The sequence below is a fragment of the Microcebus murinus genome, chromosome 10 (genome assembly GCF_040939455.1).
Source record: "Microcebus murinus isolate Inina chromosome 10, M.murinus_Inina_mat1.0, whole genome shotgun sequence".
Taxonomy (NCBI): domain Eukaryota; kingdom Metazoa; phylum Chordata; class Mammalia; order Primates; family Cheirogaleidae; genus Microcebus; species Microcebus murinus.
In genome coordinates, this window is record NC_134113.1 from 7,999,619 (window position 1) to 8,012,216 (window position 12,598).

Genomic DNA, 12,598 nt, shown 5'->3' on the forward strand with positions numbered 1-12,598 from the left:
GGAGTGCAGTGGCATGATTGTAGCTCACTGCAGGCTCAAACTCCAGCACTCAAGCATCCTTCCGCCTTAGCCTCCTAAGTAGCCGGGACTATAGGCATGCGCCACTGCCCATGGCTAATTTTTTTGGTTTTTATTTTTTGTAGAGACAGTGTCTCGCTGTGTTGCCCAGGCTGTTCTCGAACTACTGGCCTGAAGCGATCCTCCCACTCTGGCCTCCTAAAAGTGCTGGAATTGTAGGCTTGCCCCATGCAGCCAAATAACTGTTTTAAAAGTTACTTGAATTGGTTTTTCTGTGTAGCTTACGTTGTCAGTATGATGCACAGCCTCTTATTTCTGTTTATATTCAGGTTTAGGGGTAGCTTTATTTCCATCTTTCAGATTTAATTTTATTTTTTGAGTATGTAAAACATTTATGTTTGAAGTGTCAAAACTGAGTTAAAAGTTATACCCAGAGAACTCTATTTCCATTGCTGTCTCTTCTACCATTCTTACCTACCCCACCAAACTTTAGTTTCTGATTTATCCATTTTCTTTTTTTTGGGAAAGTGTACACACCCATTTTCCCCTCTGTCTTACCTAGAATGTAGCATGCTAAATATACATCATCTTAATTCTGTTTTTGATGAGTTATAAATTATAATTCTATATTCTCTTTATATAATTTCATGATATTCTAAATTAAGAATGAATTTTTGGTGGGTTTCTTTGTTTTAAGGTTTTGGAGATTTTTTTGTAGTAGAAGAGCAGCTTTACAGTTAGCATAGAGGAAATTCAAACTCGACTTCAAGTTTTTAGACTTAATCAACAGTGTGGAACATAGTAATTGAATTGGTTGATGAATATTTATAGTTAATATTTAACTTAACGTCTTCTATAACAACCGTTTTTTATGGAAGAAAGACACCATGCTACATAGGTGAATATATATCAAGGCTCCTTGAATGAGTTTAAATCTGTTTCAGACTTCTGGGCCATTGGGAAGAAGCAGCCCATGATCTTGCCCTTGCCTGTAAACTGGATTATGATGAAGATGTTAGTGCAATGCTGAAAGAAGTTCAACCTAGGGTATGTTAAAATACAGAAAGTTGTTACTCCATGGCTCTGGTAATTAGCCCCTGCAGCCGTAATTTACCTAAAAAACAGATGCAAAGAAACAAACATTTGGAGGTTATAATCTGTAATTTAGAGAAAGTTTAGAGAGCTCAATTCAAGATTTCATTAACTTTTCATTTCTCATGCTATATTAGAGCAAGCTCTGTTACTTTGTTTGCAAGTGTATAGTGGAATAATCAGAAAGTTAGAAATGGAAAAGGGGGTAGGTATCAGGTTTACAACAGGGAAAGAAATAGTTCTAAAATTGTCATGACTCAAGATTGAATCTGGTCTGTCCTTATATAATATATATATATATATATATAGCCACTTTATAAAGTATGAGGGCCTTGTGGAAGTTCCAATCTATTTAAAATGATAAGATTGAATCCAAAAGCTAGAACGTTCTATTTTAAGATAATTTTTATCTAAATTTAATTAAAATAATTTCAATGCTTTTATGTGGTAAGTCCTTCAACTTTGTGGGAAGTTACACTACCAAGAGTTTACTCCCAAAGGTTTTGAGATAGTGTAAATTTTGTTGAATTTATCTGTTGCCAGAGATTTCATTTGATTTTCCTTTTTTCTTCTCATAAGAGGGCTAACTCAGCAGAGTTGCAAACAAACGAAAGAAACAGTTGAATACAAATCTCTCAGATTTATTCTGTGAATAAATAATAGATCCAAAGCATTTGGTACTATTTAGTTGTGCTTGTATTTTCTTTCTTAATCCCTATAGCAATTTTTTTTTTTTTTTTTTTTACTGACAAGTCTTGCTTCTAACCTATAGCAATTTGATAAGACTAAATATTTCTGTCCCCCTCCAGCCCCACCCATTTTATGGCTTAAGAAACTTAAATATAGACTGTGGCAAATAGCTGGTGTATGTTTTCCCAGTCTCAGCCTTCCCATGGCAGACATCATTAGTGATACTGTTCTGCTGAACTAAGCTGTAACTTCTGAATCCTTAACACTATGCAGCTGGTAGAAACTGTCAGGCAAGAATTGTCATGCAGTTTGAAACCTATTTGTCATCTTTGAGCTTAGTTGTTTGAGATTATAGCATTTCTCACTAACTTGAAACTATAGGCTCTTTCCTCTGTTTTACAGTTTACAGTATCTCATGCAATTGAGATGATCTTTTTAAAGCCTGAGTTTGTGTCAGGTCTTTTTGTGTAAGTTAAATGAATCTAACTCATTTTTGAAAACTATGTGTTGCATTAAACCTCTCTCCACGAAGAAAAATAACTCTTAACAAAACTATTTGTGTTGAACTTACTCAACTTTTGAAGCAGGCTTATTTTTCTATGGCTCTTATTTTCTAGGCCCAGAAAATTGCAGAACATCGGCGAAAGTATGAGCGAAAACGTGAAGAACGAGAGATCAAAGAAAGAATAGAAAGGGTTAAGAAGGCTCGAGAAGAGCATGAGAGAGCCCAGAGGGTAAAGTTTCTATAACTAATCAATGAAACAAAAATATGGTATATTGTGGAGTTTTTATGATACCATTCTAATTTCTGCATCCTTTAATGCTGCCTGCAGTTATTTTTTTCTTTTTTAGCATAGTATAGGATATACTGCCTGTAGTTCTGTAGGTTAGTAGTACTATTAAAAGGACTTTTCTTTAATTGTGGGGATATTTTTAGTCTTTAAATTTTTAAGTGAGCTTTTATTAATATTTCACCAACTTACATACTTGTTTGTCTTTAGGAGTTTTTCCTGGTCAAGTAATTAAAACTTGGTAGTAGGTAGTATTTGATTTTTTCATTATGCTTGTTTGGATTTAAATTTATGATTCTTCCTGTTCCATTGATGAATTTGTAGCTATTTAAAATTTATTCAAACCAGGCATGCGGGGAACACACCTGTAGTTGCCACTACTCGGGAGGCTGAGGCAGGAGGATCCCTTGAGCCTTCCTAGCCTTTAAGGTTGCTGTGAACTAGGCTGACACCACGACACTCTAGCCTGGGCAACAGAGCCAGACTCTTCTCAAAAAAAAAAATTGGGAAAAAGAAAATTATCCATAATTTCTCCACAATATTGCTCCTGTTCTTAAGGTTTCTCCTAATTTTTTTCTTTTTTTTTTTTTTTTTTTTTTTTTTTTTTTGAGACAGAGTCTCGCTTTGTTGCCCAGGCTAGAGTGAGTGCCGTGGCGTCAGCCTAGCTCACAGCGACCTCAAACTCCTGGGCTTGAGTGATCCTTCTGCCTCAGCCTCCCGGGTAGCTGGGACTACAGGCATGTGCCACCATGCCTGGCTAATTTTTTATATATATATCAGTTGGCCAATTAATTTCTTTCTATTTATAGTAGAGACGGGGTCTCGCTCTTGCTCAGGCTGGTTTCGAACTCCTGACCTTGAGCAATCCGCCCGCCTCGGCCTCCCAAGAGCTAGGATTACAGGCGTGAGCCACAGCGCCCGGCCTCCTAATTTTTTTCTGTACTGGTTCTATCAGTTTTCACCTACTTCTTTCCAGCATTGTTGAATGAAAGGACATAAAGCTGTGTTACATAACGTGTTACTCCTGATTTTTTGCCAATTAATACTAAGCATGCTTAATTTCCAAAGTTATAGTTTAGAATCTTTAAAAGTAATTTTTATACTTTACATATCTCCTAGTAGCTCCTTGACAATTTTATAACTATATAAGGAAAAATTATATCGTTCCTTTCATTTTTGTCTTTAGCAAAACAGAAAAATGTAAAAACAAATCGGGAGATCTCCATTTGTCTTGCTGAGTTATGTAAGGAGAGTATGGAAAACTTGGAAAACAAAAGTTATAGCAGTATTACGAATCTAGCCATGTCTTTTCATTTTCGAGTTTTAAAAACAGTAAGAATTTATAGTTTTTGTGTTAGTACTTCTTGAAATTATTACCAAGAATGATGTTCATTGAAAATGTAGTTGGGAAACTTTTTTAAGAAAGGGATGAGGTGTATCTTTCAGTCCAGTATTACCATTTGAAACTTGTTTTTGTAAGACTTCTACTGGCTTATTTTACAGTTTGTTCATGATTTTGCATGAATAGGTTAGGGGTGGACAGCAGACTTTTTTTTCCCTAGTATATAATTTATTTCCTTTTGTATTAAAGGAGGAAGAAGCCAGACGACAATCAGGAGCTCAGTACAGCTCTTTTCCAGGTATGTTTAAAAGAAAATTAAAGCTCTTACTGTTGTAAATAATTATGATATAGTCTGATTTAGGGTTCTCAGATACATACATGTGTGGGCATATATAGAGAAAGCAAGATTTATATACTAAATATATTTAGTACCATTAGTTCCTGGAATATTAAAGGGTCTTTAGAATGGTAACCTCTAGAAAGTTTCATTCTCATTAAAAATTTTATGTTAGTAGGGCTGGGCACAGAAGCTCACACCTGTAATCTTAGCACTTTGGGAGGCTAAGGCAGGAGGATTGCTTGCGGTCAGGAGTTTAAGACCAGCCTGAACAAGAGTGAGACCCCATTGCTACAAAAAAATAGAAAAATTAGCCAGGTGTAATGGTGGGCTCCTGTAGTTCCAGCTATGTAGGAGGATCACTTTAGCCTGGGAGTTTGAGGTTGCAGTGAGTTAGGATGACACCACTGTATTCTAGCTGGGGTGACAGAGCAAGACTCTGTCTCCAAAAAAGAGAGAAAGAAAAAAGAATTTATTATGATGTAATCTAAGTACTTCTAAATTGCCATAATGGAATTTGGTTCTGTTATACAATGATATTCATGAGGATACTAGGTAAAAGCATTATATGGGATTATTAGGCATAAAAATGGTGTTTTGAGTCCTGTGTAAACATTTATTCTTGCAAATATTAAGTGATCAGAAATTGCTAGTGAGGCAAAGCTTTGAATGATATCAGAGGGCTAACATGCAAATAAAAGAGAAGGGGAAGGCTGGGCGCGGTGGCTCACGCCTGTAATCCGCCTGTAATCCTAGCACTCTGGGAGGCCGAGGTGGGCAGATTGCTCAAGGTCAGGAGTTCGAAACCAGCCTGAGCAAGAGCAAGACCCCCGTCTCTACTATAAATAGAAAGTAATTAATTGGCCAACTAGTATATATATAGAAAAAATTAGCCGGGCATGGTGATGCATGCCTGACCCAGCTACTTGGGAGGCTGAGGCAGTAGGATTGCTTGAGCCCAGGAGTTTGAGGTTGCTGTGAGCTAGGCTGACGCCATGGCACTCACTCTAGCCTGGGCAACAAAGCGAGACTCTGTCTCAAAAAAATAAAAATAAAAGAGAAGAGGAGAGGCACTCAGAATAATTATTGAATACTTCTGATTGAGGCAGCGTGAAATTTATATAAAGGCCAGAAAAGGACTTAAAATCATTTTAAAGCAGCTGCCTGTGGTTGTTTAATGGTAACTAGCTTTCTCATAAGGAAGTTTTGTTTGTTTGTTTTGAGACAGAATCTCACTCTGTTGGCCCTGATAGAGTGCAGTGATGTCACCATAGTAGTTTTCAGGTCCCCTAAGATTATGTATTTCTTTGTTTATTATGGCTTTACCCTTGATCTGTAGACTATATTAATGTTACTTGTCTTTCCCTTTATGATACACCTATAATTATGGTTACAGAATATTGACAATGGATATATATAATAGATTTATGGTAGTGAAGAAAAGAATAGATAATTTCAGTTCATAATCTAACAAAATATACTGGGAGAATGAAATCCATTTGGCTGGAGCATTATTCTCTGTAAAGAAGAATCAGGAGTGCTTCTTAAAAATACAGATTTCTAGTTTTATTTTCAGAGAATTTGATTCTGTTTGAGGTGGAAATCAAAAATCCACAAATAATTTGTAGCAAGCATTTTGGGTAGTTCTTAACTGAAGAAAGAAGTACTCTCAATGAATATAGTCAACACAAAAATCTTAAACTCATATGAATTAAATTGAAATAGAAATCATATCCAAGAATGGGGAGTTAAGATAAAATATGACCAAGGTAACTGACTTTAACTTTATAATTCTAAGGGACTATTAGTTGGCTCTTTGTTTTTAAGGCAAGATTAAACTATTTAACAGTTTTATTTTTAGGAAAAAGTAAATCCAGAAGGTTGCAAAGTCTGATTTATAAGCCTTAATTTTTTAAGAGAAAATTAGAAGCTACAATACAATTGGTGCCTTATTATATCTAGGTTAGAATATTTATGCTGTTCAGACTACTTTGGGCTTAGTGACACCCTTGTTCTTTGTATGTACACTTTTCGTATGTGTGTTATTTTTAATTAGAAGGAAATAGTATATCATCCTACTTGGGAATATGGTGGGTGTTATACAGTTCTTTCATTTATTCTTGTAGGTGGCTTTCCTGGGGGAATGCCTGGTAGTTTTCCTGGAGGAATGCCTGGAATGGGAGGAGGCATGCCTGGAATGGCAGGAATGCCTGGACTCAATGAAATTCTTAGTGATCCAGAGGTTCTTGCAGCCATGCAGGTAAGACTTGGAAGAAAAACAAAGTTGGACTTTATATCACTCAGGTATTCTTTCATAATTTTGTGTGGAGACAAAGGTTATTCTCAGTCATTTTTTATTTATCTCAGCTACCAAATGCTAATTATGCAGATGTGACATTCATTTTCTTTTTTCATAATGAGTACCTTAAGTTTTTAAAAATTAGTTTATAGGTAATCGTATGTCCTAGTTTTGTTTTCTGATTGAAACAACATAATTGAGCTTGCCTTCGAGATGTACATTAATATTTATATTCTTGGCCATGACAAAATTATAGGTATAAATAAAGAGATGGGATACAGGATAATAAACTTGTTGACCCAGTAAGATACTTTTAAAAATACTAATAAAAAACCTAAACCCTTTCTCTTTAGGATCCAGAAGTTATGGTGGCTTTCCAGGATGTGGCCCAGAACCCGGCAAATATGTCAAAATACCAGAGCAACCCAAAGGTTATGAATCTCATCAGTAAATTGTCAGCCAAATTTGGAGGTCAAGCGTGATGCCCTTCCAACAAACAAAGCCCATGCTGAAGGAAAAGGAACCTATATCACCTAATGGATGTCGCAATAATACAAACCAGTGTACCTCTGACCTTCTCATCAAGAGAGCTGGGGTGCTTTGAAGATAATCCCTACCCCTCTGCCCCAGATGCAGCTGAAGCATTTTGCAGTGGTTTGCCATTAGGGTATTCATTCAGATAATGTTTTCCAACTAGAAATTACAATCTTTAGACACTTTTTAAACCTTAAAAATATTTAAACTAATTAAAAGGGTATGCTAATTTCTACATTTTTCTTACTAATCATTTTGGATTTTTTTCCTTTGAATTATTGGGCAAGGAAGATACTTATATGGGAGGTTATTGCTCTAGTTTGAGTAAAATAAAAGTTTATTGGTGGGAGCAAATATAATTCATTTAAATAGATAAAGTTTGAGTTGGATATATGGTTACCAAGGCATTTTAATTTGTCTTTTTAAATGCTTTATTTTAAAAAAAAATGATTTATTTCGATAAAGCTATTGGGACCACCAGTATTTCAGTAGGACCTGGGTAGGGACTGGAAGTACTTGGCAGGGCAGCAGCAGTCTTGCTGTGTTTTATATAACATGCACCCTTGTGCAGGTTGAATCTTACACTGTGGTGAAGGGATGATTTTTTTTTTTTTTTGTAATGCTGCAGTAGAGTTGGATTACTTAGCTCTGTTCTTGTCCAATATATCAAATAAATGTTTCATATTATTTCCACAGAGCAGAAATAAGGAAGTAATTTTCTTTTTATATTTCTATGTTTAAAATTACCTTTCCTGTTAAAAAATGCCCAACTCTATGTCCGCTTTCTGCTTGTTACCTTTTTTTCTCCTTAATCTTCTTGGGTTAAAGATAGTTTTTTTCACTAGCATCCTCACTGCTATTATCATTCATAGCATAATTATACAAGCATATTTAATGCTGGGTTTAATTTAATATGTAATACATATGGTGACTGTAGGGTAATACCCATAACAACTGTAGTTTCTTACTTGACCTTGAGATTACTTATTTAAGTCATAGACTTTCACTCTGGCAAAATCTTGTCATATCAAAAGACATTAGAGGGTGAGATTCCCTTTGGTGTTTGGAAATACCGTCTACTTGGAAATACGTATTGCAGTTAGAGTTTTATCTCGTAGTATTTGTCTTTGTATTTTGAAGAGAATAAGATTTGAAAACTGATATACATAGAGGAGAACCTGAGTTTTTGCTGTAGCATGAATTACAAAATAGATGAGATATCCACAGTTACGCATTGTGGAGTTGCAACTGTGAAGATTCATTGTCTTCCTGTTTGGGTCTTCCTTAAATAGTGTAGCTGTAACCCCACCTCTGCTTTCTTTCCCTCTCACCACTGCAAGGATAAAGAAAATGATAAATTTTCTGACATGCAACCAATTCTTATCTTAAATAAGACTGAGTATATAGGCTTTGTTCCTGATATTGCTATGTTTCTACCTAGTTTTCCATTTAAAGTGCTAGTGTTCAAAAGCAGTTTCAAGGAATGAGACCTGTACTTTGCTTATGTGAGGAATCAGTGGTAGGAGCAATGAAGTAAATTCTATGGAGTACATTTCTAAAATAGCATATTTCTGAAATCATAAATAAGTTTATTCAATTTCTAACCGTTTGCTGTAAGCAAGCAGACAGAATTCATCTGTTATATAAATGAGAAAAAGCTATATGCTTTAAATCCTTTGAAAACACCATATAAACTTGAATTTGAGTTTGCATGTTATTTTTGTTACTGTGTGTTCTACTTTCCCAAAATTTCCAATGTGTGTCATGTTTAACCCAAGAAGAACAGTTTTCTTCTGGATTCTTCATTTGATTTACTCAACTATATTTTACCTAATTATATTCTAACATTGCATATATTACCATAAATGGGTAAAAGTAAAATTGTTCTTCTGAAAGTGTGTCTTGTGCTTGCTTTTAGACTATTAAGTTCCACAAATATAAAATATATTCTTAATTTTCATAGAAACTCATTATCACTTCTAAACCAGAAATGTTCTTGTGCTAATGATGGTATGAACAGGAGTTTTTTTCTGCTTAAAATATATAGTTACTGGATATTTCTAGCTACATAAAAAATAAAATACGGTTTCAAACTGGATATCGGAAATCCCCCACTCCCTGGTTTTTGTTTTTTCAGTACATGTTCTTAAGTTATTTACTAGGCTTAATAGGCTGCAGATTTTAAAGTGTTATTAATAAGGACCCCTAAAAAATACATTATCCCAAGTAAAACATTACTTTTCTTTCAGGTAGCTGTCCAGAAGTAAGCAGTTCTGCCATTCTCAGAAGGTAGCTTCTATTGAATCTGAGGAAAAAGGAAAAGGGGTCTGGGAAACACATGCTGAGATAGTGAAGCTACTATATGGAATTAACATCTTATTACTTCTGCTTATGTTTCATCGATCAATTTTGTGTATGTGTGTTGAAGCCATATTTAGCTGCAAGGGAGCTAATCCATAGTTATGTGGTCATAAGCTTAACAAAAAAATGATAGAAAAAAACAGAAAAGACTTGGGGTGACAACCAGCAGTCTGCCCTGCTAGGAAATACTGGTTTGATAATAGCATAAAGGGGAAACAACTTCTATTTTAGATATTTACTAATACCTAAAATTAATGCACCTGAGTAGGCACATATGTTACATAAGCAGTATTTACTCTGTGCTAGGCACTGTTGTAATCAGTTTGCAAGTATTGGCTCAATTCTGATAATGGTCCTGAGGGTAGATACTCTTATCACCACTTTACCATTTTATAGAAGAGGAAACTGAAGCACTTAACTGTTGCCCAGGATCACACAGTGTTTTGTGGAGCTGGGATTTTTGAATACCCAGGCTTACAGCTTCAGAGGTTTTCCTCCTAAACTCTACTCTCTGCTGCCTGTAGGTACAAGGTTGATACTTGCAGAATTGTTTAAGGAATTGAAAACTAAAATGTACATTTGAATAGGATTGGCTAAATAAGGAATGTCACACTTATGTGCTGATGTGTACATCCAATAAGTTTCTCCTAACAGTAAGGAATGGCATGATTGAAGTGCTAATAGAGTTCATACAGTTTGGGAAGGAAAATACCCTAAGGTAAAGAGGCAACATATGTGGATAGTAACTGTTAAACTTTATAAAGCAAATTTCAACTGAGTATGACCTATCAAGTTGGCAAAAATTGTTTTTTTGGCAAAAATTTTTAAAGTACAGCAATTATTAAATGACACCTTTTTTATAGTGCTGGTAGAAGTATAAATTCATGGTTTTCTATAAAGTTGAACAATATGTCTTGACATTTGGTGAAATCCTAATTTTAGAATTACAGTTATAAGAAATGAGGTAAATAGAATTAATATAAATATGTATATGGTGCTCTGAAAATCTAGGTATCTGATACATAATCAAGTATATTCACCCAGATTACTAGGACAATTTCAGGTTGCAGGTAAGTAGCCTGAGCATAGTTAGTCCAGTGAAGAAGCAACATACATGAAATTGTGATTACTAGCTAGATTTCTTCAACTTTGTTGATGGTGTCTGTGTATACAGAAGGGCCCTAAATTTTTAAAATACTGTTTATGTAGTGCCAAGGGGTTTGAAACTTATATAATTCAGAGAACCCTCTTTAAGGAAAAGAGTATGTAATTATGAGTACTAAATTAGACATAAAAGTGGGCCTTTATTTAGAATGAAAAGAAAGTAAAAAATTACAATTTTTAAAATCAAATCTCTGAACTTTGGAGATGGTTCCATATAATAACTGATTCTATGCATACTCTTGTTTGCTTTGTATGACAATGATTTGTAGTGTTTTCAGTATAGTTCACTCTTTTTTTTTTTTGAGACAGAGTCTCACTTTGTTGCCTAGGCTAGAGTGAGTGCTGTGGCGTCAGCCTAGCTCACAGCAACCTCAAACTCCTGGGCTCATAGTTCACTCTTTAGTTGATCAAAATGTTTTTTGATAGCTAATGTGCCCCCCCAAACAAAAATGTAATCCAGTGTATTTTTGACAGTGAGCTTCCAGTTGGTTGGGAGCCAATGAGAACGGAGTCCTCTACTTAAATTTTACAATCAGCTTGTCTCTGCATTCCAGTGCCAAAAATCCCATCTTCATTTGACTTTTGGTTCTGCTTTTCGTGTCATGACCAGATGGAGTCATGGGAGTATTCCTGGGAGTATTCCATGGGAGTACTCATACAACAGGACCGCTAGCAGTAATTTAACCACATAAAAAGCCAATTTAGTGTGTCCCCACCTCACCTTTTACTTAGCTTGTAGTCACTGCAGCTCACCTCTCAATGAAGAAGAGGTTAAGTGGAAAGAGATCTTAACCAATGGTGGTTAAGTATCTTCTGCAAATACTGGGAAAACATGACCAGGTGAAACATTGTTAGGGACTCTCTCCCAGGGATTAAGGTGATAATGGGCATAAAGCACTGACCCTGGTATTGTAGGAAGTACTCAAGAGTTACTGGGGGGCCAAGTACAGTGGCTCACACTTTTGTGATCCCAGTACTTTGGGAGATGGAGGCAGGAGGATTGGGCCAGGAGTTCAAGACCAGCTTGGCGACATAGTGAGACCCTTTGTCTACAAAAAATAAATTGGCTGAGTGTGGTGCACTTGTAGTCCAGCTACTCTGGAGGCTGAGGCAGGAGGATGGGTTGAGCCCCAGAGTGAGACTGCAGGGAGCTATGACCATGCCACTGCACTCCAGCCTGGGCAACAGAGCAAGACCCTGTCTCCAGAAAATAATTATCACCTAGGATATTATAAAAGTAAACATGCTGGTTCAGAACCTTTGGTAGAGACAGGAGACAATGGTGTCCCAGTAAAGTGAAGTTGGAGTCCATGAGGACATAGTGAAACAGCATGTCTCACAGGTTAGAATTGAATGTGGTTTTTTTACTTCTATGTAGTTTGGTCATTCCCTTTGTGACATGGAAAAAAAATTTTCAGTATTTTAAAAAGTACATCTACATAAATTAGCTTTCGTAATCTTCACAGAAAGCGGAGTTGATGATATTAACACTGTCATTTCCCAAATGAAGAAGCCAAAGAGGTTAAGTGATATTCAGAATCGTCAACTGGTAGGAGGCTATCGCTTGCATCTGATCATTTTGATCTGACGTTTGAGATGTCTTCCCACCACACCCCAGGGTTTTTCCGAAGGGAGAACGTTCCCAGTCAACAATCAAGTGTGGCTTTCCAAAGTGTGGCTCTCGAAATAGAGAAGAGGTGTGAGTTAAGTCGCGGAGGAACAGGAAGATTGGAGTCCCACGAGGTCCCCCTACCCCCCTCCCGTCTTTGGCTACCACCAGTAGGAAAGGAGGCCATTAGGATTTCTGAAATGACGAGACCTGCCAGATCCGGGGAATGCGAGAAAACTTGGTCAGACCCAAGAGCCGGGTCCGGCCCCGCGCTCGACCGGGGGCCAATCGGCGTCTGGGGGCGTTCCCAGGCCGGCTTTCCCGCCCCGGCGGCGGCTCACACGGGCGACAGAGGGCGCCC

The 12,598-nt window shown here is 36.5% G+C and overlaps 1 protein-coding gene across 1 annotated transcript in view; it reads left to right on the plus strand.

The window, feature by feature from the left end:
- The window catches only part of ST13 (ST13 Hsp70 interacting protein), a 34,262-nt gene extending 25,061 nt beyond the window's left edge, over nucleotides 1-9,201 (plus strand). Inside the window, exons 8-12 of the mRNA XM_012741766.3 lie at nucleotides 963-1,065; nucleotides 2,418-2,534; nucleotides 4,183-4,231; nucleotides 6,397-6,530; nucleotides 6,923-9,201. Coding sequence (XP_012597220.1) covers nucleotides 963-1,065; nucleotides 2,418-2,534; nucleotides 4,183-4,231; nucleotides 6,397-6,530; nucleotides 6,923-7,051 — 532 coding nt within the window. The 3' untranslated portion in view covers nucleotides 7,052-9,201. The remainder of the gene's footprint in view (nucleotides 1-962; nucleotides 1,066-2,417; nucleotides 2,535-4,182; nucleotides 4,232-6,396; nucleotides 6,531-6,922) is intronic.
- The last annotated feature ends 3,397 nt before the right edge of the window (nucleotides 9,202-12,598 follow it).